Source organism: Scleropages formosus, chromosome 25, assembly GCF_900964775.1.
Source record: "Scleropages formosus chromosome 25, fSclFor1.1, whole genome shotgun sequence".
In the NCBI taxonomy this organism is placed as follows: Eukaryota; Metazoa; Chordata; class Actinopteri; order Osteoglossiformes; family Osteoglossidae; genus Scleropages; species Scleropages formosus.
The window spans coordinates 12,158,326-12,180,689 of record NC_041830.1 but is presented as its reverse complement, the minus strand read 5'-3'; the positions used below and the strand labels follow the sequence as shown (position 1 = coordinate 12,180,689).

The window sequence follows — 22,364 nt, the reverse complement described above, 5'->3', positions numbered from 1 at the left end:
CCACAGGCAGCTACTTGAGAGAGGTGAACCAGCACCACGGTGGAGTTAGACAAACAAGCCGCACTCTGAGAATCCCGTATCTGTTTCTAAAGCTCTTCCGTTTTCCTCGCCCGGCCCTTGACTCGGCACATCGCCATGACACGTCAGAGATTGCGGAGCTGCCGCAGGGGTCCGTGTGATGGAACCGTCATCCTAAGAGACGTCACGCGGCTGAGGGAAAATAAATTGCTTAGGATAATTTTCAGTGACAAACGCTTGCGGGGAAGCGGCAATCGATGGCAGACACAACATAAATTCATTACGCTAAAAAATCCACGCTATCAATGACCAAAAATAAAAAAAAAAAAAAAAAAAAAAAAAAAAAAAAATTAAGCACAGAAAGGGGAAACGAGAGGAAAATTTGCTTTGCTCCACTGAAGCGGAGCCGCGGAGTCAGAGCGGGGAACATCCAGGTATCGACAAGCGACCGAAGGCGGGATCTTCAATCTTTCCGCTTCGGCAAACACATTTGCGTTAATGATGAAAGTAGAGACGCGCCGGAAAAGCGAACCCTCCGTCTGTCGTCGAGGAGACCGAGCGGCGAACGTTCAGACCCGCCGGAAGCGTCTGATCTTCGCCGGGGTTCCAGAAATCAATTCCCTCGACTTGGCCAGCGGAGAGGGGACGGACATCAGTCACAGACTCCATCAATCAATCGGGCCCCTCGGCCGGGAACCCAAATCGGACCGCTTTTCGTCTTCATCCGCCGTCCGCAGCTCAGGTTTCCGCACAGCTCTTCCACTCGAGTCCAGACGCTCGCCGCAGCTCACCAGCCGACCTCTCCTTCGGGATCATCCAAAAACAACCGAGTCGCATCGTCGGCCTGCCCGCGCCGCGGGCGCGTCACCGTAGGTCCCTCCTTACCCCCCCCCCGACGCCCACACCCCTGCAACTCTGGAAGGGGCGAGTGTCTGGGCCCATCATCGGAGCCCAGGATCCGCGGCGGTTCACGAATGCGATGGCAGCTGCCGCTTCAGAGAACGGTTCTCCGATGACTCATTGCCACAAAGACAAGGACGTGCGGCGCCTCGGCAACTGTTGCGGTCCGTCTCCAGAAAAAGAGGGATTAATTGCCAGGGAAGCCAGATTATTTCAGTGATTTGTTTGTTGACGTTTGTTATTCTCGTGGACATATGGCAGGAGTTACCGTCTTGGTTTACCGCTGTAACAATGCGGTAAGCAGCGTTCGCCTGTTAATAACTTCTAGAAAATGAATCCAAATTGGGGGAGACCGTGTCCGATGACCGTACCGGAGGGTTCTGGGTACAGATTTACAAATATGAACAATCTGCCGTATTGCCATAGAAGCGGAAGCACAGAATGAGCCGGACTCGAACCCGGATCCGGAGCCGCAGCCCAGGGGCGGCGAGGCACCGTCTCTACCCGCTGAGGCGCCGTGCCGTTTATCTCCTGTCGCGCCTCTCCGGAAACACCGGCCGCGTCATCGCTCCCGGCGTTCCCCAGCTTTCGGCCTACACGCCAGACGAGGGAACGCTTCTCTCGATGCGACAGCCCACGAACTGATCCGAGATCAGCACCGCGTGCTTGAAGGACACAAGCCTGGCCGAGTCCCAGCGCCCCCCGCCGTCCGTCCTCTACGCACGCGGTTAAAGCGAGGTGCCGCTTTTCCCGCCGCAAGGGTTCGACAGCAGCTCTCCCGCTGCTCTCCTGCTGCCTTCCCGTGAGAAACCCCTCTATTAGCCGCAAAGCCGTCATCGGTGCTTAAAAGTGCCTAATGCCTCCATCCAGAAGACGCTTTGACCGATAGAAATAACGGCTACGAGAGCTCTCGAGCGTAATCAACGGCCCACTTTTTCAACTCTTCCTTCCAAAATAAGAGCAACGACCAGAGGCCCACTTACCGAATAACCTATTTGGGATGTCCTAATAAACACTACGACTACCGCCGCGTACGGGTACCGCCGCTGACGCAGCTGCTGAAAGCGGACCCGAAAAGCAATTACGTCTAAATCGGACAGGTTCCGAAATTGAACTCGTGGCAAGCGAACGAAAAGAAGCGTCCTGCCAATTACGGGGACCGCGCGGTTTTACCGGCGGGGACATTTACGGAAATTTGGTAAATAAGGCGCGTGGGCTAGTAACACTGCGCAGTATCCATTGTAAGTCGCTTTGGAGAAAAGCATCTGCTTAAGTGAATAAATGCAACTGTAAATTTATGTTTTATCTGGCCGAGGCTCGCAGCGAACACTAACAGGGTGGTAATACTACACGCGAAGTGCCCCTTTGGAGTCGGATGCGACGAACTCGAGGGTCGGTCGGCAAACGTAACCCGCCGGGGTCAAATTTTTATCCTTGCTCCCCAGGCTCAGGTTGTCCCTCAACGTGAGCAACAATGAAGTTAAATGGTCTGAATCTCGGGAGCCGTTCAGTTTCTGGAGCAACGCGTATTGTGTTCGTCACTGATGGGCCCAACGGTTTCGCTCACACTTGCAGTTTCTCAGGTCTATGCTTTTTTTGGGGGAGGGGGAGGGCGTGGTGGTGCAGCGAGTTCAGCCGGTGCCTGTCGTGTGGCGGGTCCAGGGTTCGAGAGCTGCTTGGGGCGCCGTCCTGGGTGCGTCCCCTCCCCCTTCGGCCGTCCGCCCTGCGTTGCCGGGCGAAGCTCCGGCTCGCCGTGACCCCGAAAGCACTTTCTGAGCTGAAGCGCTGGGAGAGCAACAACATCCTCAGAGATGCTGCGAGAAGGACAGTGAGGCGGTGGTTAAAGAGCAGCGCCAGGCAGGAGCTCGTGGGGGTTCGTTTTAAAAAAAAGTGGAATTCAAAGATTTGTCCGCGTCGTACAGCAAGCCTGTCTAAATAACTAAACGGCTCACAAATACCCTCAAACGTCGGTTTCTCGCGAAACCATTAAGGAGGAAGGTCTGACGGCCTGGATGGCGGATCCGGCTTACCGCGCATTCCATAATGGTGCGCGGGGAGCATTTTTCTGACATGACCTGGACGCTCTCATTTCCATTAGCGGGGCGAGTTAATGCAGCGCGCTGCGTTACCGACTTCGCTGACCGCCTGCGAACCTGTTACTGGGCCCTGCCGCCTCGCCGGGAGCCGCTCCCTATGGAAGATGACACCCTAATCCGCGCGGCACATGCCGCCAGCGGGTGGGGAGCGTACGCAAACAATGCCTCGGATTTGGAGGGCGCTCCCGATCGGCGGGCCTCGAACCCGCAGAGGAACGGCCCGGTTTCCGATTTCACGTTCCCGACGACCGTTTAGGATCCTCGTCCATTCCCCGCCGGCGGCACGCAGTCTCCCCCGCAGGCTGCCGAATTATTTTTCGGCCACCGCCTTAATGAACCGCGTTCGTGCGGTATGACGAAGGTCTGCAATTATGGCAAATACTGCTAAAAAGCTTTTCATCTTGATGGGTCGAACCGGTCAAATGAAGGCTCGCGGACCCATTCCCTACGTTCTCGTGACGTCGGCTGTTAACCGTAGCTGTACGCGAGCGGACGATGTGCTAATTATGAGCCGTCATCAAAACAACGCAGCTCAGCAGTGGAGAGTTCTGTTACATCTCTCTACATAATAACATAATTCGGTAACACATCCAAATATATATGTGATAATATGAAAAAAGACGACAATTGTTACACATCTCAATATAAAATATATAATAACACAGTATTATTTTGCAACACATCCAAATCGCTGGAATAAAATCTATTTTTCCCCATTTTATTTTCATGAATCGTTGATCCGATACGGCGTCGACGTCGCGCAGGGTCCGAGGCTACGTACACCCTGGACAGGATGTTACCACGGGCTAATCACACACTCATTAACTTACACACATACTCGCACAAAAACCAACCAACCAATGTCTACAACCGCTTGTCCCGAGCGGGGCCGCGGGAGCGAGCCGGAGCCCCACCCGGCAACACGGGACGGAAGGCCGAGGGGGGAGGGGACGCAACCAGGACGGGGCGCCGGTCCATCGCGAGGCACCCCAAGCGGGACTCGAACCCCAGACCCGCCACACAGCAGGCACTGACCAAACCCGCTGCGATACTCATACACGCTAGAGGCACTTTACAGTTACCGGCATACCCGAAACACATATTTGTGGACGATGGGAGGAAACCAGAGCACCCGGTGAACCGCCAGGAGTACACGGGGAGAACATGCAAACTCGACACAGACCGAGCGAGATTCAAACACGCCGCCCGGGAACTGTGAGGCACCAGAGCTACTTGCTGTGCTGCCTTGCTGCCGACTACCATAAAATATTCTACAAAAACACACATTTGCATCTCCTGCTGCTCCTTTAAGGCATTTTAGATAACTTGGATTTCCCCCTAAGGGGGTCATTCGGTGCGACATGCCACCCCCCAAGTACATTTCCTCATTTCACTTATCCTATCTGCGACCCGCTACTCGGTACCCCTCGGGTCACTCTGCAATAAGCCATAAACTGTGGAAGCAAGAGGCGCTTATTTGGACATCACGCAGTCCCCCGAGTGGAAAAATCGACAGCCTCTCCCATCCAGGCTCTTGCACGCACAAAGATCCGGCGGGGAGGACGGGTGCTGCAGGGGGGTAATCGCGAATCACAATCGGCGGCCGACCCCACGCCGTCGGAGCACGTTCCCCGGACACGACGGCGGAGACGCCCGACATTTCGAGCGACCGCTCAAACAAAACGCGGTAGCGAAAAAGGTCGAATCGGATCCCCGCTTGGTTCCGCGGCGCCCCGCGCTCGTCTCTCTCCGATTCACGTGAACGCGGAGCGCTCGATCGAACGGGCCAGTCACGACCCCAGCGCCCGTCGCCGGACCGACACCCCGCACCCCGGCCTGGTCCCGACCGCGCGTCCATGACAGCGGGGGCCTTCGCGTTCACGCACCGCCACGTCCTCCACGTTCCCCAGGGCAACCCTCTTTTCCGAAGAGCCGAGGTACGAAACATTTGGCCGACATCCTGCCGGGGTGGGACTTTTAACGCCACGCGGATGACTCCTTTCATACATTCCCTGCTTAGAGCCTCTTTTCACCCAGGGCGATTTATCATGTTTACTAATTTAATCCTCTGCAGTACTTAACCTTGCTGAGAAGCAGAACAGCAGCTTCCCACTTTTTATTTCCCGCTGAAAATGTCACCGGTTGCCGAAAACCACCCGGCGGGGGGGAGAGAGAAAAAAAAAAAAAAAAAAAAATATATATATATATATATATATATATATATATATATATATATATATATATATATATATATATAAAATTCGGGAACGGTCTGAACTTGTTTTCATAATCAGATTTATCGCTTCAGCAACGGAAAGTTTAGGCCCCAGTCCACGCTATTCGGGGCTTCCCTGCACGAGGTGCATCTCATTAACGCGGGAGCCAGGAGAAGGGCACGGTCCACGGCAAAAAAAAAAAAAAGGCACCGTCTGATTTCGATTAATCCGCCGGAAAAAAAAAAGCGAGCGGAGATGGTACCAATGCGACGCGCTCACCCGCATTTAACCCGTTTCGTGTTTTAATCATCGGTTTGCGTCTGTTGCCATGTATTCGCGCGATACCGTCAGCCCTGTTCACGGCTCGACCGTCGTTAAAATATCCGCCGTGCGCGTGGATCTAAGGACGCGGACCTCAGAAAAACGCCGCCGTTCTACTCGTGCGCTTGACAAGGGGGCGGAAGTAATCCGCGCGTAAACGGTGGCGCAAATGATCCGCGCAACGTGCTGCCGGGTCCAAAGTGCCGCGTGTAGCTTTAAGCGTCTCGTCCTCAAGCGAAAACCGACACGCGAACGGTCCCGCGGGGGTGGGACGCCGCGAGAAGGGTTTCGCTTTTTCCGTGAAAGGAACGCTCGAGCGGAAGGAGCCGGGTCGCCGGAGCACGGCCCGCCCCGCGAAGCTCGCGGAAAGAGCTCCGGCCCGCACCCGTCGGGGACGCGACCCCGCTGGTAAACTCGCGACTCGCAGTTTGTCCACACCTGCGTCCTCCGGTATGTAGCAGCCGGTGCGGGTCGTTGACGCAAAACGTCTGGCTTATCTCGTGGACTCGCGCGCTGGGGGAGAGCGTTTGAGAGGGCCTATCCACATTTACACCCCCCACATCCGTTTATCTAATCCGCTGGCATGCTGTGCAGCGGACGGATGGAGGGTACCAATCGTAAACCGGGAGCTCGGTTATGGATGCGACAGCTGAGCGAGCTTGGTCGTCCGCGTCACTGCAACACTCAAAGTATAAGGACGCAGCGGGCGCTCCGGCAGAAGATTCCGGATATAGATATGGAGCGCAGGATGTCCAGCAAAAAGGTTTTAGCTCCTCAATAACACACACTGGCTGAAACCGCTTGTCCAAGCAGGGTCGCGGTGAACCGGAGCCTAACCCAGCAACACAGGGCATAAGGCCGGAGGGGGAATGGACACACCCAGGATGGGACGCGCCCAGGACGGGACGCCAGTCCGTCACAAGGCACCCCAAGCGGGACTCGAACCCCAGACCCACCAGAGAGCAAGCCTTAGCCAAACCCGCTGCACCACTGTGCCCCCCTCCTCAATAACAGTACTGTATATGAATACTTTGGGGGGGGAAGGAAAAAAAAAAAAAAAAAACAAACAAACAAAAAAAAAAACTCTCTTGGTTTAGGATGTTTTAGGGCCACTTAGCGGTCCCACTGGCAAGGTTATGTTTTCGCTCCATTGTGGTGGAGTGCAACCCCTCTGTCCCTCAGAGCTGCTGAATCCCTTTCAACTTCCAGGAAATGGGCTCAAAATGCATTTCGTTCCAACCCACTTCCCTCTAGATCTCCAGAGAGCTACATAAATTTTCATCATGCCGTGTATCAAGAGCATCTTTGCACCTCATATCCAACTCGGTTCTACATGTACTACCTGGGTTAAGAGTCCAGCAAAAGCGGTGGTGTCACACATACAAAACGGAAAAAAAAAAATTTCCAAAGTCCTTAGTTATGTCAATTTTTGCATTGATTATGATTAAAATTTGCTGATTACAAACATACCACCACTGGAAGATTCTAGAAGGCACCAGAACATTCTTGGAAGTATAAAAACATTCCAGAAATCATTGGGTTCCTAAAAGGTGCCGCAATATTCGGTGCTTGGAACCCGGTGCGAAAATGTTAAGTATGTAGTATGTATGAATTAACGCCAAAAGTATGTTTAATACGACAAAACTGAAGGGAAAATAGAAAAAGAAAAAACTGAGATACTAAAATTTTTGCATCTTAATCTGAAGCTCTTCATCAGTTGCGAAACAGACTTTTGTTACAATTAACTGTATGTTCCTTTGAGGGAAAAGATCAGTTGAATGAATGAATGAATGAAAGAAAGTAAATTTAACTGTAATAGTTTTCCTATTTGTCATTCAATGATATAATAATGACTTTTACTGAAGATTTCAAACGTTGCCATTCACGAGTGAACTTGAAATGTTTCTCCCACGAATCTGCAGAAAGACAAGGACGGCCTGGAAATTGTCTTTATAATAAACGCTGTTCTCCCTTTATAAGAAATGTTATCATCAGTATGTAAGAAGAAAAACAACATTAAAAATGTTAGAAACTGCCAAATTTTAGACTGTGGGGGTATTTCACAACGCTCTATCGCTCTATTGTTCTCTCACTTAAATCAGCTGTTCGTGCAAGAGCAGAACGGACCGTGTCGAAGTGCAGAAAAACAGGCGAGAAGATGAGATGCAGCGACCGCTTTCGCACCTGCGTTGCGGTCGGGTGGGATGAGCCACTGCTGGCTGCGGGTGGAACTTTTCTTCTTATTCTTATTATTATTTTTTAACCATCCTGAAGTCTTGCGGATCGTTGCGGAGGTCCTGCTACCGAGGCCCACAGAACCGTCGGCAGCGAGCGGCATAAATAAAAGGATCGAAGCGAGTTCGGCTCTCCACGGATGAGCCGCCGGCGGAGCGCGGGGAGGGCTCTGTCGACACGCCGACGGGGATCCCCCCCACATTCACCGCCCTCCTCTCAGCCCGAGACGCTTGGCACTTCCACGGGGAAGCGATACGAGCGACGCGAGAGACGGCCGTCTTGAGGGACGGCGCCGTGCTGAGCGTGCCGCGCTCCTCCGCACTTCCTCCTCGCAGCATCCGTACCGAGACGGCGCTCGCGGCCACAGAGCGTGCGATCCCTACAGGGATGGTCATTATTCTCACGTGAAACATTACGTTTATACGCCCTGAGTGCTAAATCTTGAAACAAACATAACAGAAATTAATGATTCTACTTACCTACTTGGTTTGACCAGTGGAATTTGGGCTTCGCTTATTTTTCCACCTGCACTCCTACCGTGTTTCTACTACACACACGATTTCCTCTAAAGCAACATATGGGATTGGTCATTACACACCTATTGTGTCACATGAGAAACACTGATTCTCCATAACTGCCCATTTCGCAGTAAAACGAAGGGACACGAGGGCTTGACATACTTTGAAGCAGCGCGGCTGTAAAATGCCGCACTGAGAAAGGACCTAATTAAGCACAACTTCAAGGACACAAAATAAGAGAACAAACACGTATCTGGCCGGGTTTCCCGCAGTAAAGGGACTCTCCTGGAAGCCGAGCCCAGCCAGATGCAGGGAGGTAAATTATTTCCAGATGAGCAAACGCGGTAAGAAAAATGCAGGATAGATCTGTGGGTTTGGACTCGCAGACACGGCCGCGGCGGGATGACGTCCCCCCTTTTGTCCGAACGGAGGAGCACAATTTGAGACAGGTTGGGGCGACTTGCCACGGTGCGTTGAGGAACCGCGGCTGAAGGCTCCTAAAAAAGCAGGAACGCAGGTTGGCAGCTCTCCTGGCCCACGTCGCAGTCCCTGAAACCCAACGATGGTGGTTCTACAGCATTTACCTTTTACTTCCAATGAACCCTACGTAGTGTTACCAGCCCACACACCTTATTCACCGCGGTGACTTACACCGCTAGATACACTACTTACACTGGGTTACTCCTCCATACATCAGCGGAACACACTTTGTCACTCACACACTATGGGGAACCTGAACAGCATGTCTTTGGAGTGTGAGAGGAAACCAGAGCACCCAGAGGAAACCCACGCAGACACGGGGAGAACATGCAAACTCCACACAGACTGAGCGGGGATCGAACCCATCATTCGTATGGATCCGGAGCCGATCATTCGCATGGATCTGGAACGAAATCGTATTTCATAGCTCTGGTCCGCAGCAAAGCTCCCTCCATAAACACGGCGCTGCTTCAAAGTACGTCAACGCCGTGCGTCCCCTTGTTTTACCACGAAATGGGCAGGTGTGCAATGATCAATCCCATATGTTGCTTTAGAGGAAATCGTGTGTAGTAGAAACACGGTAGGAGTGCAGGTGCAAAAATAAGCGAAGCCCAAGTTCCACTGGTCAAACCAAGTAGGTAAGTAGAACCAGGTGTGTAAATCATGGTCATTTATTCACTTTAAAAGTGTATTTTACTTGCACGTCTCACAACTTGGACCGCACGAGTTCAGCGCTCAGTCCGCACGATGTTTCAGGTCGAGTCGAGATTCCAAAACCTTTCCGGAACTTCCGAGACGGCGCCACGCGACCTCCCCCGCGACCCACTGTAACCTTTGACCTTTTGCGTTGTGCATCTGCATGCATTTCTGTTTCCTTAGCAAACCGCTTCTGTTTCCATGCTGTTGTGACCCAGATCTGCTGATAAACACATAAATAAACCGCAAACAAGAAAAACATCTATCCCCCAAGACCCTCGACAACGAGTAAAATATTATAAAGAGGCATTTGAACATGAAGATGAACAAATAAGGCCGAAGGCTCCTCCACGGAACTCCGCGAGTACAGCTCAGCAGAACCGACAATAATTTAACACAAGATGTGCAGCGCGGAACGCGGTAAAGAAAAGAACGAAAAGACGGTTTAGAGGGAGACCCAACCGGCGCCGTCGCTATAAATCACAAAAGGTTCGTCATCCACGCGGCCGCGTCCCCCGTTCCCCCCACAAAGAGCGGCCCCAACCTACGTTTTGGGAAAACGGACAGAAAAATATTGGCATCTCGCCATCACGTGGTAACGTACCGCATTTTACCAGCCTAGTCACCGTCCCTATGAGCTGCTGTCTGCAGGCGCCCAAATTGCCACGGCTCACATTATTACCCGTCACGGGGTTCGCCTAAACGTCCGCTTGTGGCCGTCGCCGTTAGAAAGGCACGGCTTCCCACTGTACGACACGCACGGATTTAAAGGCCGACAGCAACACGCGCTCCAGGAAGTGGGAGCGGGAGGTTAAAGCACTCACGCAGAGACGCCACACTTCGCCACGCTCGAGTAACGCGTCTGAGAAACGTTTATTTACAGATCTGAGTACTGGTGGGAGTTTCGCTAGCGAAGATGTCCCTGGTGGAACTGCAGCTGTGAAACTGTCACTGGTGGGAGTGTCCCTGGTGGACCTGTTCTCGGTGGGAGTTTCCCCCAGTCGTACTGTCACCGGTGGGAGTGTTACGAGCGAATGTGTCCCACGTAGAATTGTAACTGCGGAACTGTCACTGGTGGACGTGTCCAAGGTGGTCCTGTCACTGTGGCAGTGTTCCTAGTGGAACTGTCCCTGGTGGGAGTGTTCCTAGTGAAGATGTCCCTGGTGGAACTGCAGCTGTGAAACTGTCACTGTGGCAGTGTTCCTAGTGAAACTGTCCCTGGTGGGAGTGTTCCTAGTGAAGATGTCCCTGGTGGGACTGCAGCTGTGAAACTGTCACTGGTGGGAGTGTCCAAGGTGGTCCTGTCACTGTGGGAATGTCCCTGGTGGATTCGTAGCTGTGGACCCGTTGCTGGTGGAGGTGCGACTGCTGGAGTCACCAGTGAGGGAGGCGTCATTCGATACGTTGGTCTGACATCAGTACGTGCAGCCTGCGACTCTTAAGGAGTTTCCGCAAATTACCATTAAATGTGTTTAAGTTTAAAGCCCGGATCTGGACACGATCGCTGAGTTACGCCGCCAGCCAGGTCGGTCGGTCGGTCAGCCCCCACCCACACCCACACCTATCATCATGTCATTTAAAGTATAACGTGGGGGACACGTCCGTCGACTCGCGAGCAGCGCCGAGAAGGGCTGTCAGTGTCAGTGTCAGGGACGGCAGGGCGGACTCGGGTGCGAGACGATGCCGAGCGATGCCTTACCTGAATGCAGTAGGGCTTCTTCAGCCAGGCCCACGATGACAGACCCCTCGCCATGGCGAAAACAGCACATCTCACTACATGAACCTGGAGCGAAAGAGCGCTGCTGTTACCGCACGCAGCAAGGCAGCACGCAGCCAGGGGGGAGGGGCGCCACGTCCCGCCGTCACACGCGCGCACGGTGGGGTGGGGGGAGTGGAGCGGTGGGCACGGGCGCGTCGCATTACCCGGGTCCGAGCTGCGTGCCGCGGCTGAGGCTGAGGCTGAGGCTGAGGCTCCGCGTCCTGCTCGGCGAGCGCTGGCCGCACGGCGCCGCCGCAGCTGCTCGCGACCACTGCTGGATCGGCGCGCGCGCTCACGCGGCCCTTAAAGGCGCAGAAGATTGAGAGATGAAGGGGGGCGGGGAGGAGGGGCACCACTGGGCCGACAAAAAAGGACCCTGCGGTTCGTTAACCGCATACCGGTGCACGAGTTTGGCACCTTGGCTGCCTCTACATGAGTTCCCGTCGCTGAAAAGCCGTTTTCTTTTCATTCTGACAGCATTTAGCGAAAAATATTTCGCCCCCGGATGTCACTGGACACCGCCACGCAGCAACACGTGTTGCGTTGCTTTGATTGAAACTTTCTGGGGTAGCTGTATAAATGGGGCGTGTGAAGAACACTCATCCGCGACACTTTCGGAACGAACATGTATGTATAAAGGTGTATCTGTCAGAGATAACCACTAATGAAAAAAAAAAATCACTTAAAAGGATCAAATGATCTCCTCGGAAAAAGAGAATTTCCACTGATAAGACGGCACCGCGCGATTGTGCACCAATGCAGAAATACGCGACATTAGAACTGGAAGAGCTTAATAATCAATGAGGATTCATCACCGAAAATGTCAGCGTTATTGTTTTTCCATATGGTAGCATTGATGGGACGCAGGCGGCGCAAGAGCGCCCCCCCGCGGTCCCAAGCGTATCTGCAGCACAGTGAACATCACGGCCAGCGAACGGCGGTGACATTTGAGGAGTTCAAAGTGCAAAACTCAGCACAGACTGAGAACATAACGAGTGTAAACACCGTATTGCACAAGAGACGTTGGTGTGTGTGTGTGTGTGTGAGAGAGAGTGTGTGTCAGTGACAGACAGAGTGGACCACCCAAACCGATCGGGCCTCGAGGAAGTGAAAGTGAAGTTAATTATTATGCCTTTATTCCCTACGATAATCCTTACGATTACAACGTCACCCCATAGAATGTGTAAATGTATTAAGATTACGTTTATCTGACGCTTTTCTCCAAAAGCGACTTACACTGTAAAGACACTGGGTTATTATTATTTTTTTACTGCAGCAGTTTCAGGTAAGTATACCCGCAAGGACACGGCTGCTGGACTGAGATTTGAACCTGCGACCTCTCTGAACTACAGACTGAAGGTAGCCACTCGAACGACTACGCTACCTGGCCAAGCGAATGATTTCTGCTTGGTGATTCATCAGTCGGGTTAATCGTGCTTTATTAATTAATTTAAGACATAAGTAAACGGAAAGCCGATGGTACCTTATACTGAGGCAGTGAGCAGAAAGCGAAAATAAAAAGCAGCGCACTGACTGACGCCTCCGGCTCCTCCTACTCGTCTTGCTTGTCCTGCTCCACGAGCCGATTCGATCCGATTGCATCCGAGCCGCACCGAGGCGCTCGCTCCCCCGCACGCGGGAGGCTTCCTGTGTTTTTCAAACTGCCGAATGAAAGGGCTCCGCGAGGCCGCGGCTCGGCCCCCTCCCACAATGCACCCCCGTCTCAGCGGGAAACCAAAATGGCGAGCGCGCGGGGGGAGAGAGGCGCCGGCCCTGCTCTCTGCGTACAATAACAGTGAGAAAAGGCACAATAACGCGGAGAAGCAGCGGAAAAAAGAGGGAAAGAACGCGGGAGAAGAGTGAGGTAGCAGAGGGAGAGGCGGACGGGCCGCCGCGCCACTGTGGACACAGACTATTGTCGGTTCAGTCCGATTCTTTTCATGAAGCGTTTTGATCCTCAGAAGTGACCGAATGAGGTGAGTCGGACGATTAACGTTTGTTCATTGTTTCTTAGACGTTGATTTATTTGTTTTTTTCTTCTTCTCTCCCCTGTTGTAGTGGTTGTCCCGAACGTTATTAGGATTAATATATAATTATATATGTTTTGGAAATTTAGCGAATTTGCATCACTGTCTCTGCTGTGTTTTTTGTGTGGCTTTTTTTTTTTTTTTTTTTTTTTTTTCGGAAGCCGGAGCGCGGGCTGCGCGGCTCACGCGCACCGACGAGCTGAGCGGACCGAACCGCGCGCTCCGCTCCTCCTGCACGCACGGCAGCACGCACGGCAGCACGCTCGCCTCGTCGCGCGCCGTCCCCTCGCTCCGCTCCTCTCCGCGCCGCCCACAGCCCGGTCGGTGTCGGGTGTGCGTCGGGCTCACGTTGTTCCTACGCTACGGCGAGCAAAAAAAAGGAAAAAAAAAAAAAAAAAAGGGGTTCGTTCTACGCGAAGCGACACGCATCATCGCCGCCGGGACGCTTCGCAATTCATACTGCTGTTTTTTGTGCCCCGAAGGGGGGAGGGGGGGCGAGCCAGAACCAGCCCGTGCTGCATCCACATCCACGCCAACGTGTTGACATGTTTATCGTCAGGCGTTTTTTTTTCCCTGCGTTCCGCCTAAGTTACTCGGCAAATGCAACGAGAAAAACGCGTTAATCCTTAACGAGCTGCAGGCTTAAGCGGCATTTTTGCATCTTTGCTTGCCTGAAAGAAGATGGATATGATTTATGAATGCCTGCCGCCTTAATTTCCCGACCCAAGTTCTTGTTGAGAAAGATCCCGCAATTGTAGCTCTCTCTCTGTCGTCATGTGTTTGGTGCTCTTCTTTGGTTCTGAAGTATAACATTTTACTGTGCTGACACCTTGGTTTCTAATGTGAACTCTCTATATCTTGAGTCCTTGAAGTCTTGGGGGGTGTGTGACATGCCAGATAAAGCAAACATTCTATTATCTATGAGTATGAGTATGACCTCATTGTATAATAAGGAGGTCGTCAAATTGCAGTGCAGTAAACTGAGTGCACAATTGTCTCAATTTATCAATGACTTGTAAGAGGCCTCGGTTTCATTAGGTTTCTAAAGGGGCCCTTGACTTAGAAAAGGTTAGGAACCCATGGTCTGAAGTGTCCCTGTTCACCCACTCCCCACCAGAGAGGCAGCAGGAGCCCAGAACGTGTCTGTCCACCACAAAGCTCCTTCCCACCGGCAGGTGAAGATCCCCTCAACCCTGGCCAAGGCCTCTTCCAAGAATGGGCCCCACAGTGCCGCAAAGCTCGCCAGCAGGTTCGAGGAGGGCCAGGATGTCCTAGCACGGTGGTCAGATGGCTTGTTTTACTTGGGAACTATCGCAAAGGTACATTCTGGAGTTATGAATTACCATACATTGGTGGTGATTTCATGTTGACGTTTGAAGATGGGGCTCCTTTGAGTTAACTCTCTGTGAATAAGACAGGTGCTCCTTTCGATGCTCTCTTTACCCGTCGTTGATTTTTCTCAGGGTTTGTTCTGTTTCCATCTACAGATAAACAAACACAAGCATCGCTGTTTTGTTGTCTTTGAAGATCGCTCGAAATCCTGGGTTCTCTGGAAGGACATTCAGACAGGCAAGTGCACCTCTTGTTTACTGAACGACGGCATTGTCCTTAAAATCCACATATCCTTGTTTTAACATTGCTGCTGCTTTTTAACTCTCTGCAAGTGAGAATCTGAACTAGTCATCAAGGATATTGGCCCCAGCTAGTTCAGACTAGGACACCAGCTTGTAACCTGAAGGTTGTTGGGTTGAGTCCTGCAATTGGTCATGTCATGGTACCCTTTAGCAAGTTGCTTGAGTTAAAGGGCTCCATTAAAAAAAATCTAAATTGTTGCAACGAGCTGGGGTGTTGCTCTCCTAAAAAGCATAATCTAAGCGGCAAAATAGTAATTTCAGTCTAGTTACAGCCCTCTAGTGCCATTGGGCTGCTCTTATTTGACGCCACATGCATCATTTCATTTAAGTATAGCTTCATGCCTTTTCATTTCCTCCACAGATAATTCCAATTGAAGACCGACCACGAGAGCTTCACTTTTTTTAAGATCTTTAATTTATCCACTGTGTAATTCCTAGTTTTACCCTGAATTCATTCCGCTTCACGTTCCCTTGATTCCCCACCCTGTCCTTTTTTGCTTCGTTGAGTTTCTTGACCACTACCTGCTCTCTTCAGCTTCCGTTATCTTCAGTTATTTGTCTCTGACAGTTGACAGACCTAAGAGTTTCTGGGCTTGCGCAAACCGTAAGCTCGACAAGGCGCCTGGAGACAAGATTAGGGCAGGTACTCTTGAGTCTCTGTCAGTGTTCATGTATGTAACATGTATCTCTGCCCCTTTTTGGTTCACGGTGTCTTCGGTGTCCTCTGTCGCGTTGACATGCCGCTGTGATCTTGACCTCTCGCCCATCATCTGACTCAGAGTACATTGACTGGTGTTTGGGGCTGAGCACTGAACATTTGTGTTCTCTTCTAAGTGATGGATCAGGGTTTCATTTACCATTCTGTAAACAGAAATACTGTGACAGTCACTGTCATGGTGTAGTGAATATAAATTAATATTTTCTGGAAAAATCAACCTCTTTTTAGCACCTCCCAAAACCAACTTCATCGCCTCTGTAAAGAGACAGCGCATTTTTTTCCAAAGTTGAAATCTTGTGCCTCTTCACACGTTTGTAGAATAACTGACCGTTAGCTTACCAGCTGATTTCTTCACCCCATCCACCCCTCAAAACAGCAGAATTGTATTAAATTGCCCCGACCTCCATGCCAGTGCTTGCTCACAGGAAGTTCACTTTTTGCTGCTTCCAGCTCTATGCAAATGTCCTAGTGGAAACACTGCATTAATGCAAGTATTCCCATACGACTATTTGTAAACATTGTTCTTAAAAGGTAAACTTTTATTCTGAAAATGTGTGATCTATATGCACATAACAGATTTGGAGGATTTTGACAAATATTTTCCTAGCCCAACATTTACTGCTACCACACTGCAATAACAGCAGTATGCTACTACAGTGACCAAGCAACGGTTCTTCATGTCCCGATCTATGTGCAGTGTGTCATCATTTGGTGATTCTCGAGTTTTTGTCTTAGACATGAAGGGAATCCTCGGAATATGGAGTGACATGTCCTTGTCCATTTCAGGGGCCAGTGGAGGAGGCGAGATGGTCTGCTCAATATGCCAGGAGGAAAGCTCAGAAGCCCCCAACGAGATCGTCATCTGCGACAAGTGTGGACAGGGTAGATCTATGAGTGTTGCTCGGGATCTGGGATCTAAGATGACCAAGAAATAACGAACTGATGTTGGGTCTCCAGACTCAAACTTGTCTTGTCCATCCTGCAGGTTATCACCAGCTCTGCCACACTCCCACTATCGACTCCGATGTCATTGCCTCTGACGACAAGTGGCTGTGCCGCCAGTGCGTGTTTGCCACAACAACAAAGGTGCAGTTTGACACGGCCTTCTGCTGTGTACCAGTTCAATGCTGTTTGTGTTCACGGGACATTGGTGCTGCTCCCACAGGGGTTGATGAGAATGTGAGGGTGCAGCCCTTTTTGCAAACATGCCTATATGCGTTTGACGGCAGAGAGGCGGAGCCCTGAAGAAAGGGCCGAATGCCAAAGCTCTGCAAGAGATGAAGCAGTCACTGCCCTACTCGCTGGAGGACCTGGTGTGGGACCAAGGACACAAGACCAACATTCAGCAGTGTTACTGCTATTGCGGAGGCCCAGGAGAGTGAGTGTGTCGCCGGCATTGTACACATGCTTTACAGTGGAATAAAATAGTTTCCTCAGACTTCACCTTTTCATTTATCACTTAAAGGTGAAAGAATTGCAGTTAAGGTGCCGCGGTTTGGAAACGCATGCATATAATTGTTGTAAAGTGACCTGGTTGTTACAGCCAACCTGTATCTCCTGCATTTTGAGTTTTGTTTATGGCAACAAAAACAGAAAATAAAGCTTAGCCAGGAGATGGCATCATGTCATGAACGCATGCCGGTGCTCCTCCATCCTGTACAACACTGCATAATTCCTCTTTCCATACAGCTGGTACCTCAAGATGCTGCAGTGCAGCAGGTGCAAACAGTGGTTTCATGAAGCTTGTATTCAGTGCTTTCAGAAGCCCATGCTCTTTGGAGACAGGTGAGCTGTTATTCTTGGCATTCACATCCTTCTTGGACACATGATGATTTCTCTGGACCTGCCGGTGACAGAATTAAACATGTTCTTGTACTTCTTTCACATTAGGTTCTATCTATTTATTTGTTCAGTTTGCAATTCTGGGCCAGAGTACCTCAAACGTCTGCCATTACAGTGGTGAGTCACTCTGATTTTAATCTGACACTACAGATGAGCTGTGGGCCAAACAGGTCTAACATCTGACATTAAAACTTAAGTGTATCTGTAGAAATGAGAATTATTTTGAAAGATGTCGGTTGGTCTGGATATTGAGCTTTTCCTTCAACCAGACCATCTGGGGTTTTTTTTTCTGCTTTATGTGTGTGTTGATTATCCATCTTGTTTACCTTTCCACAGGGTAGATGTTGCTCACCTGAGTCTTTACAACCTCAGTGTTATTCACAAGAAGAAATACTTTGATTCGGAGCTGGAACTGATGGCCTACATCAATGAGAACTGGGACCGATTACAGCTTGGAGATGTGTGTGTCTTAGCCCTGAGCTACTTTCTATAAACAAGTCTTTTTTTGCAGGATAATTTTCTTCAAATAAGTGTTTAACTTGTGTGCATTACTTTGGAATCATGTTTTGTTAAGCATGAACTCTTTGTAAAATGTGTGAATTAAAACTATTTTGTATCTTTTCCACAGCTTGGAGACACTCCTAAATCAGAGCGATATGAAAGCATTCTGGAAGCACTGAATAGTAACCACACCATGTAAGTTCTAGCAATCTGATCAGAACAATGCCTGATTGCTGCAGTCAGAGCTCTGCAGTGATACTCTGGGGATAATGTGATGTCCCTTTTCATCCTTTGGTCAGGTTCATGTCTGGCAAGGAGATAAAGAAAAAGAAACATCTGTTTGGACTGAGGATACGGTTTCCGCCAGCACCGCGCAACACTGATTCCCGGGCTGAGCGAGAGGCTGAGAAAGCATCACACGAGATAAAGATCAAAGGTCGCAAGTCCTCCAAGCCCATCCCAGACCCCAGGTGTGAGACTTGTGGTTAAACCTGTATCTCGTGTTGAAATTCCACTGTATCAAAACAAATGGCACTCCCTTTATAGTTCTAATTGAAGCTTTGGTTGAAGTGTGTTCATATGTGGTGGTGCACCTTACCCTAAGCCTTGTGGCATCATGAGCAAAGTGCTTCACCTTAAGGAAAAAGAGGTCTGAGTCATGCTGTCTTTCATTGGAATTTGAGATGTTTGTTTTTACATGTTTTTGTGTTTTAAAAGGAAAACTGCTTCCTATTCTCTGTCAAACCATTTGCAGCTAATAGATTGTAACCAAAGATTGATACAGTGAAATATTCACTGCACAAACATGTTGGTGGATTGACATGAACAGGGCAAGGTAGACAGAAAAGACTTTAGTCCAAGTTTTCCTGTGCTGTTCACCAAGTTCTGTCTGGTTCCAGCGCAATGACCAATGGAACCGTGAAGAAGGGAAAAAGGAAGATGTCGGGGCATTCGCACAAGACCCTCGCCAAGCTGAGGAGGTCCAGTGAAATTTTGACACAGGTCAAGTCCAGGTTCCAGATCTCTTCAATTACCTCTGTCTTGTCCGGTCGCTTTCACGTTTAGCTGAAATGTTGCTGTTCTCAGAAAGGGGAGTAATGCGCTCAGGGCTCACAGTGTCAATGGTGTTACTTACAGTAACATTTAACGAATCCTTCCTTTAATGCTAAAGGACAATGGAAAGCTGCCCAAATTGGAAAATCACCCATTGGACCTACTCAACCCCAAGAGGTATGGCTTTCTGCAAGATTGCTGCCCCCAAATTTTAATCTTGTGCTGTTTTATTTCTTCCTTGGAATTATTTGATTGTCATAGTAACAGGCAAATCTGATTTCTTTACAGCATCAAGGCTGACAAGTCGGCACCATCTTCAAGTACCTCAGATGTGGAATCTATTGGTGCTACGAGCACCGCTGAAACTACCTCAAGTGTTTCGATGCAGTCCAGGTACGTCGGGATCTGAGTGCACTCTTCCTTCCACCTACTTTCAGTGGTTCAATGGTGATAGTAAAACAAAATCAAGGCCATCATCTGAGGATATCCAGTAAGTTTTTCTCCTGTGTATACCAGTAACTGCTAATTTTTTTTCCTTGTTTTATGCACAGCACAGGGTCAAAATGGCATACAGAGAGTGGACTGAGAAAAAGCAAATATGTCCATATACATAGAGTGGGTTCTCATGGTCAAAAGTTTTACTAACGGCAAATTTGAATATGCTTAACCAAGACAGTTTGAACCTGTAACAATTTGGCCAACCTTCTATGGGGAAAATATTTAGACATTTTACACAATGCATGATTTATGGACTTTGATGTTGAACTGATAATCCAGAATTAAAATCTTAATGAGCTTCTGTATGATAGCGTTTGTGGGAGGTGTATCTGATCACTCATGGTGGAAATGTTGCCACCTCTGGGGCGCTCTCTTGTCTTTTGTCCCAACTTGTGCAACTCCAGTAGGACCCGCACCGGTTGCCTGTGGCCAATCACGCAGCCCTCCCAGAAGGGCCGTAGACAGGGCCGTAGGCGGGGCCGCCCACGACGGGCACTGCAACCCCCCAACCCAGAGGTCCTTCGCGAGCCAGAGACTGCTGTGCCCTGCCAGCTCCCAGGCCTCCACACGGACATTGTACACAGCCTTGACCAGGACTCACAGCTCAGCCACCTGAAGAGCTCAATCACCAGCTACTTTGGGGCAGCAGGGCGCATGGCATGCGGGGAGAAGTACCGCGTCCTGGCCCGCAGGGTTACCCTGGATGGCAAAGTGCAGTACCTGGTGGAGTGGGAGGGGGTGACAGCCTCATAAGCTTAACATGCTCTGCATTTGTCCACTTTCAAGGGACCATTGCAGCCTCAGAGAAAGGGTCTCTTTTTTTTTTTCTTTTTTTTTTTTTTTTCTTTTTTTAAAGCCCATTAATATTTGAATAACTTGGATTGTCTTAAAGTGTTTATCTAACATTAACAGTTTAACACACTGGGCTGATGCCAGTCGGTGAATGTAAGCCACAGTCAGAGCGAAGTATTTCATTTGTCTCTGACTGAATGAAAAGACTCGACTGCCTGTGCTTTTTGTTTTATGTCTGAGGGGTGGCCAATTGACAAAATAAGAAAAGTGTGCTGCTCCAACTTGGTTCTTACACTCAAGTAGTGCTGTTATTCTCTGGAAATGCCTTGGAGTCTGAGCAGTCATCAATGAAGCCTGTTTTTTTACTTTCTCCTGATTGCACATATCGAATTCACAGCCTTTTCCCCCTCACTCCTGGATGCAAACCTTCTGTACGCTCAGTAGTAACTGGATACAAAGGAATCTACTGGCTTGTGAATTTATGTTTCAAGTTTTGGAAATCTTTCCCAACTCTGATAAGCAGTATTATTACAACTGTATTGTGTAAAGTTCAGTCTGAGACATTTGTTGTTCTCTAATACAGGTAACACTGACTTCTTGAAGATGTAACTTTGGAGGAAGAAAAGCTACATTTCGCTAATGTTAGTTTAAAAGTATTGAATTGCAGAAGTGCTTAACTTGAGTTCCTCATTTTTCCGTCAGCTGGTGTACACCAGCATATTCGATTTAGTCCCCACTGAACAGCAAATTGTATTGAATGGTTCTTCTGGATTGTCATAAAACTGTTATGCAGTAAGTTGATATTTGTGGCCCCTGCTGTGTAAATGTCATTTTTTTCTTTTACACTTAATGTTAACGTGTTGGTTCTACAGAAGTTTTGTGCGTGACCCAGTTTATCTTTACAGTTACAAACACATCAGCTAGCGGGGAATATGTGAAGTGGGTCCACAAAGCTCAAGGAAGCGGACCCCTTGAATTTATTTCTTACGTAGATGGTCCAGTTTCCTGTCTCGTTTCCTATGCAATTCAGTATTCAAAGCAACTGAAACTTCTTGGTTTTGATTTAATTTTCTCAATTTAGCCATACCTTTTGCTTCAGGAACACACTGCAATATTTTACAGTCACAATTTACTCAGGCTTTTATTACCGGTGCTATTTATTGCTTTCGGAAATGTGCACTTAGCTAGACTGATACTGGTACATCTAAACTCTCCCTCAGACCTCTCAGGATACTGTCAGCAATTTTACTGTAAAAGTAATACTTTGTCGAGCTGTGACTTTGTCTCTATGGTGATAAATTGGCATTTTCGGTGTGGAATGTAAGAGACTACATGTGTCCTGTGGTATCTATTTCTGTAAAGGGGGATTTTCATGGGAGATCTTTTTTTTTTTTTTTTTTTTTTTTTTTTTTTTGTAATGCATTCCTCAATTTGAATTTCATACAAGGTCGAAGTCCCCCCCCCCCTTTATCTTTTGTTTCACGCCGTTGCATCGTCAACTTGGCCCTGGTTATTGAAAATTTCATAAGCCTTTTTATTCCTTTTTTCGGAAGGGGATTTAATTTTAAATGTTCAGTGTTACTCTATCGTTTCCATTTCATTGTAGCTTTTTTTTTTTTTTTTTTTACAGGGCGTTGAGGACGTTTCCACTTGAGGCAGCAGTGATTGATACCTCTTAATTTAAAACTGATTTTGTATAAATATAAATATATATATAACACAAATGTAAAGAAGCTTTCCCCCTGTCTGTTGGTGTGCCAGTGGTAGATTTAAGCTCTCTTGTTTGTACTGGCTTTGAACAGGCTTCTTCAGCCAAAGAATAAACCTTGTATAAAACACATGGCGTGACTTTTTTTTTTTTTTTTTTTTTTGCTTTCCGTGTTATTTTTTAGATAAGTCAGCAAACAAAGCCCTAATATTGCGGTGCAGTGTTGGGTCAAGAAGCGAAAACTTGTTTACTTTCGAACTGCAAAGTTTATAAAACGCGCGAGCGTTCGCGAGTGCAGCGCTTTTATGGCGTCATGAATGTCGTCATTTTTAGGCTTGCAGACGCCGACCAA

At 49.2% G+C, this 22,364-nt stretch overlaps 2 protein-coding genes across 5 annotated transcripts in view; one reads left to right on the top strand and one right to left on the bottom strand.

Moving 5' to 3' along the window:
- The window catches only part of dipk1aa (divergent protein kinase domain 1Aa), a 33,196-nt gene extending 20,340 nt beyond the window's left edge, over positions 1-12,856 (bottom strand). The window contains exons 1-2 of one of the 2 annotated variants that reach the window (XM_018731311.2): positions 12,723-12,856; positions 11,180-11,263 (exon numbers count right to left, since the gene is read on the bottom strand). In XM_018731311.2, the coding sequence (XP_018586827.1) occupies positions 11,180-11,233 (54 nt within the window). In that variant the 5' untranslated portion in view covers positions 11,234-11,263; positions 12,723-12,856. The remainder of the gene's footprint in view (positions 1-11,179; positions 11,264-12,722) is intronic. The other variant, XM_018731312.2, reaches the window with a different exon arrangement.
- Positions 12,857-12,968: 112 nt separating this feature from the next.
- mtf2 (metal response element binding transcription factor 2) lies at positions 12,969-22,135 on the top strand. 3 transcript variants are annotated; one of them, XM_018731308.2, is made up of 15 exons: positions 12,969-13,215; positions 14,384-14,585; positions 14,754-14,835; positions 16,405-16,500; positions 16,604-16,704; positions 16,848-16,996; positions 17,308-17,403; positions 17,509-17,577; positions 17,797-17,920; positions 18,089-18,156; positions 18,261-18,431; positions 18,861-18,963; positions 19,133-19,191; positions 19,303-19,407; positions 19,920-22,135. In XM_018731308.2, the coding sequence occupies exons 1-15, from the start codon at positions 13,211-13,213 to the stop codon at positions 20,263-20,265; spliced, it is 1,776 nt and encodes a 591-aa protein (XP_018586824.1). In that variant the 5' UTR covers positions 12,969-13,210; the 3' UTR covers positions 20,266-22,135. The 3 variants fall into 3 exon arrangements, with proteins under 3 accessions (XP_018586824.1, XP_018586823.1, XP_018586826.1); XM_018731307.2 differs by having other exon boundaries at positions 12,970-13,215; positions 19,917-22,135; XM_018731310.2 differs by lacking the exons at positions 12,969-13,215; positions 14,384-14,585; positions 14,754-14,835 and adding an exon at positions 15,469-15,543 and having other exon boundaries at positions 19,917-22,135.
- The last annotated feature ends 229 nt before the right edge of the window (positions 22,136-22,364 follow it).

Coding starts and splice junctions, on each gene's coding strand:
- mtf2 (XM_018731307.2), top strand. Junction 16,705..16,847: donor TGTTTGCCACAACAACAAAG/GTGCAGTTTGAC, acceptor GTTTGACGGCAG/AGAGGCGGAGCCCTGAAGAA. Junction 18,432..18,860: donor AAGCCCATCCCAGACCCCAG/GTGTGAGACTTG, acceptor GTCTGGTTCCAG/CGCAATGACCAATGGAACCG.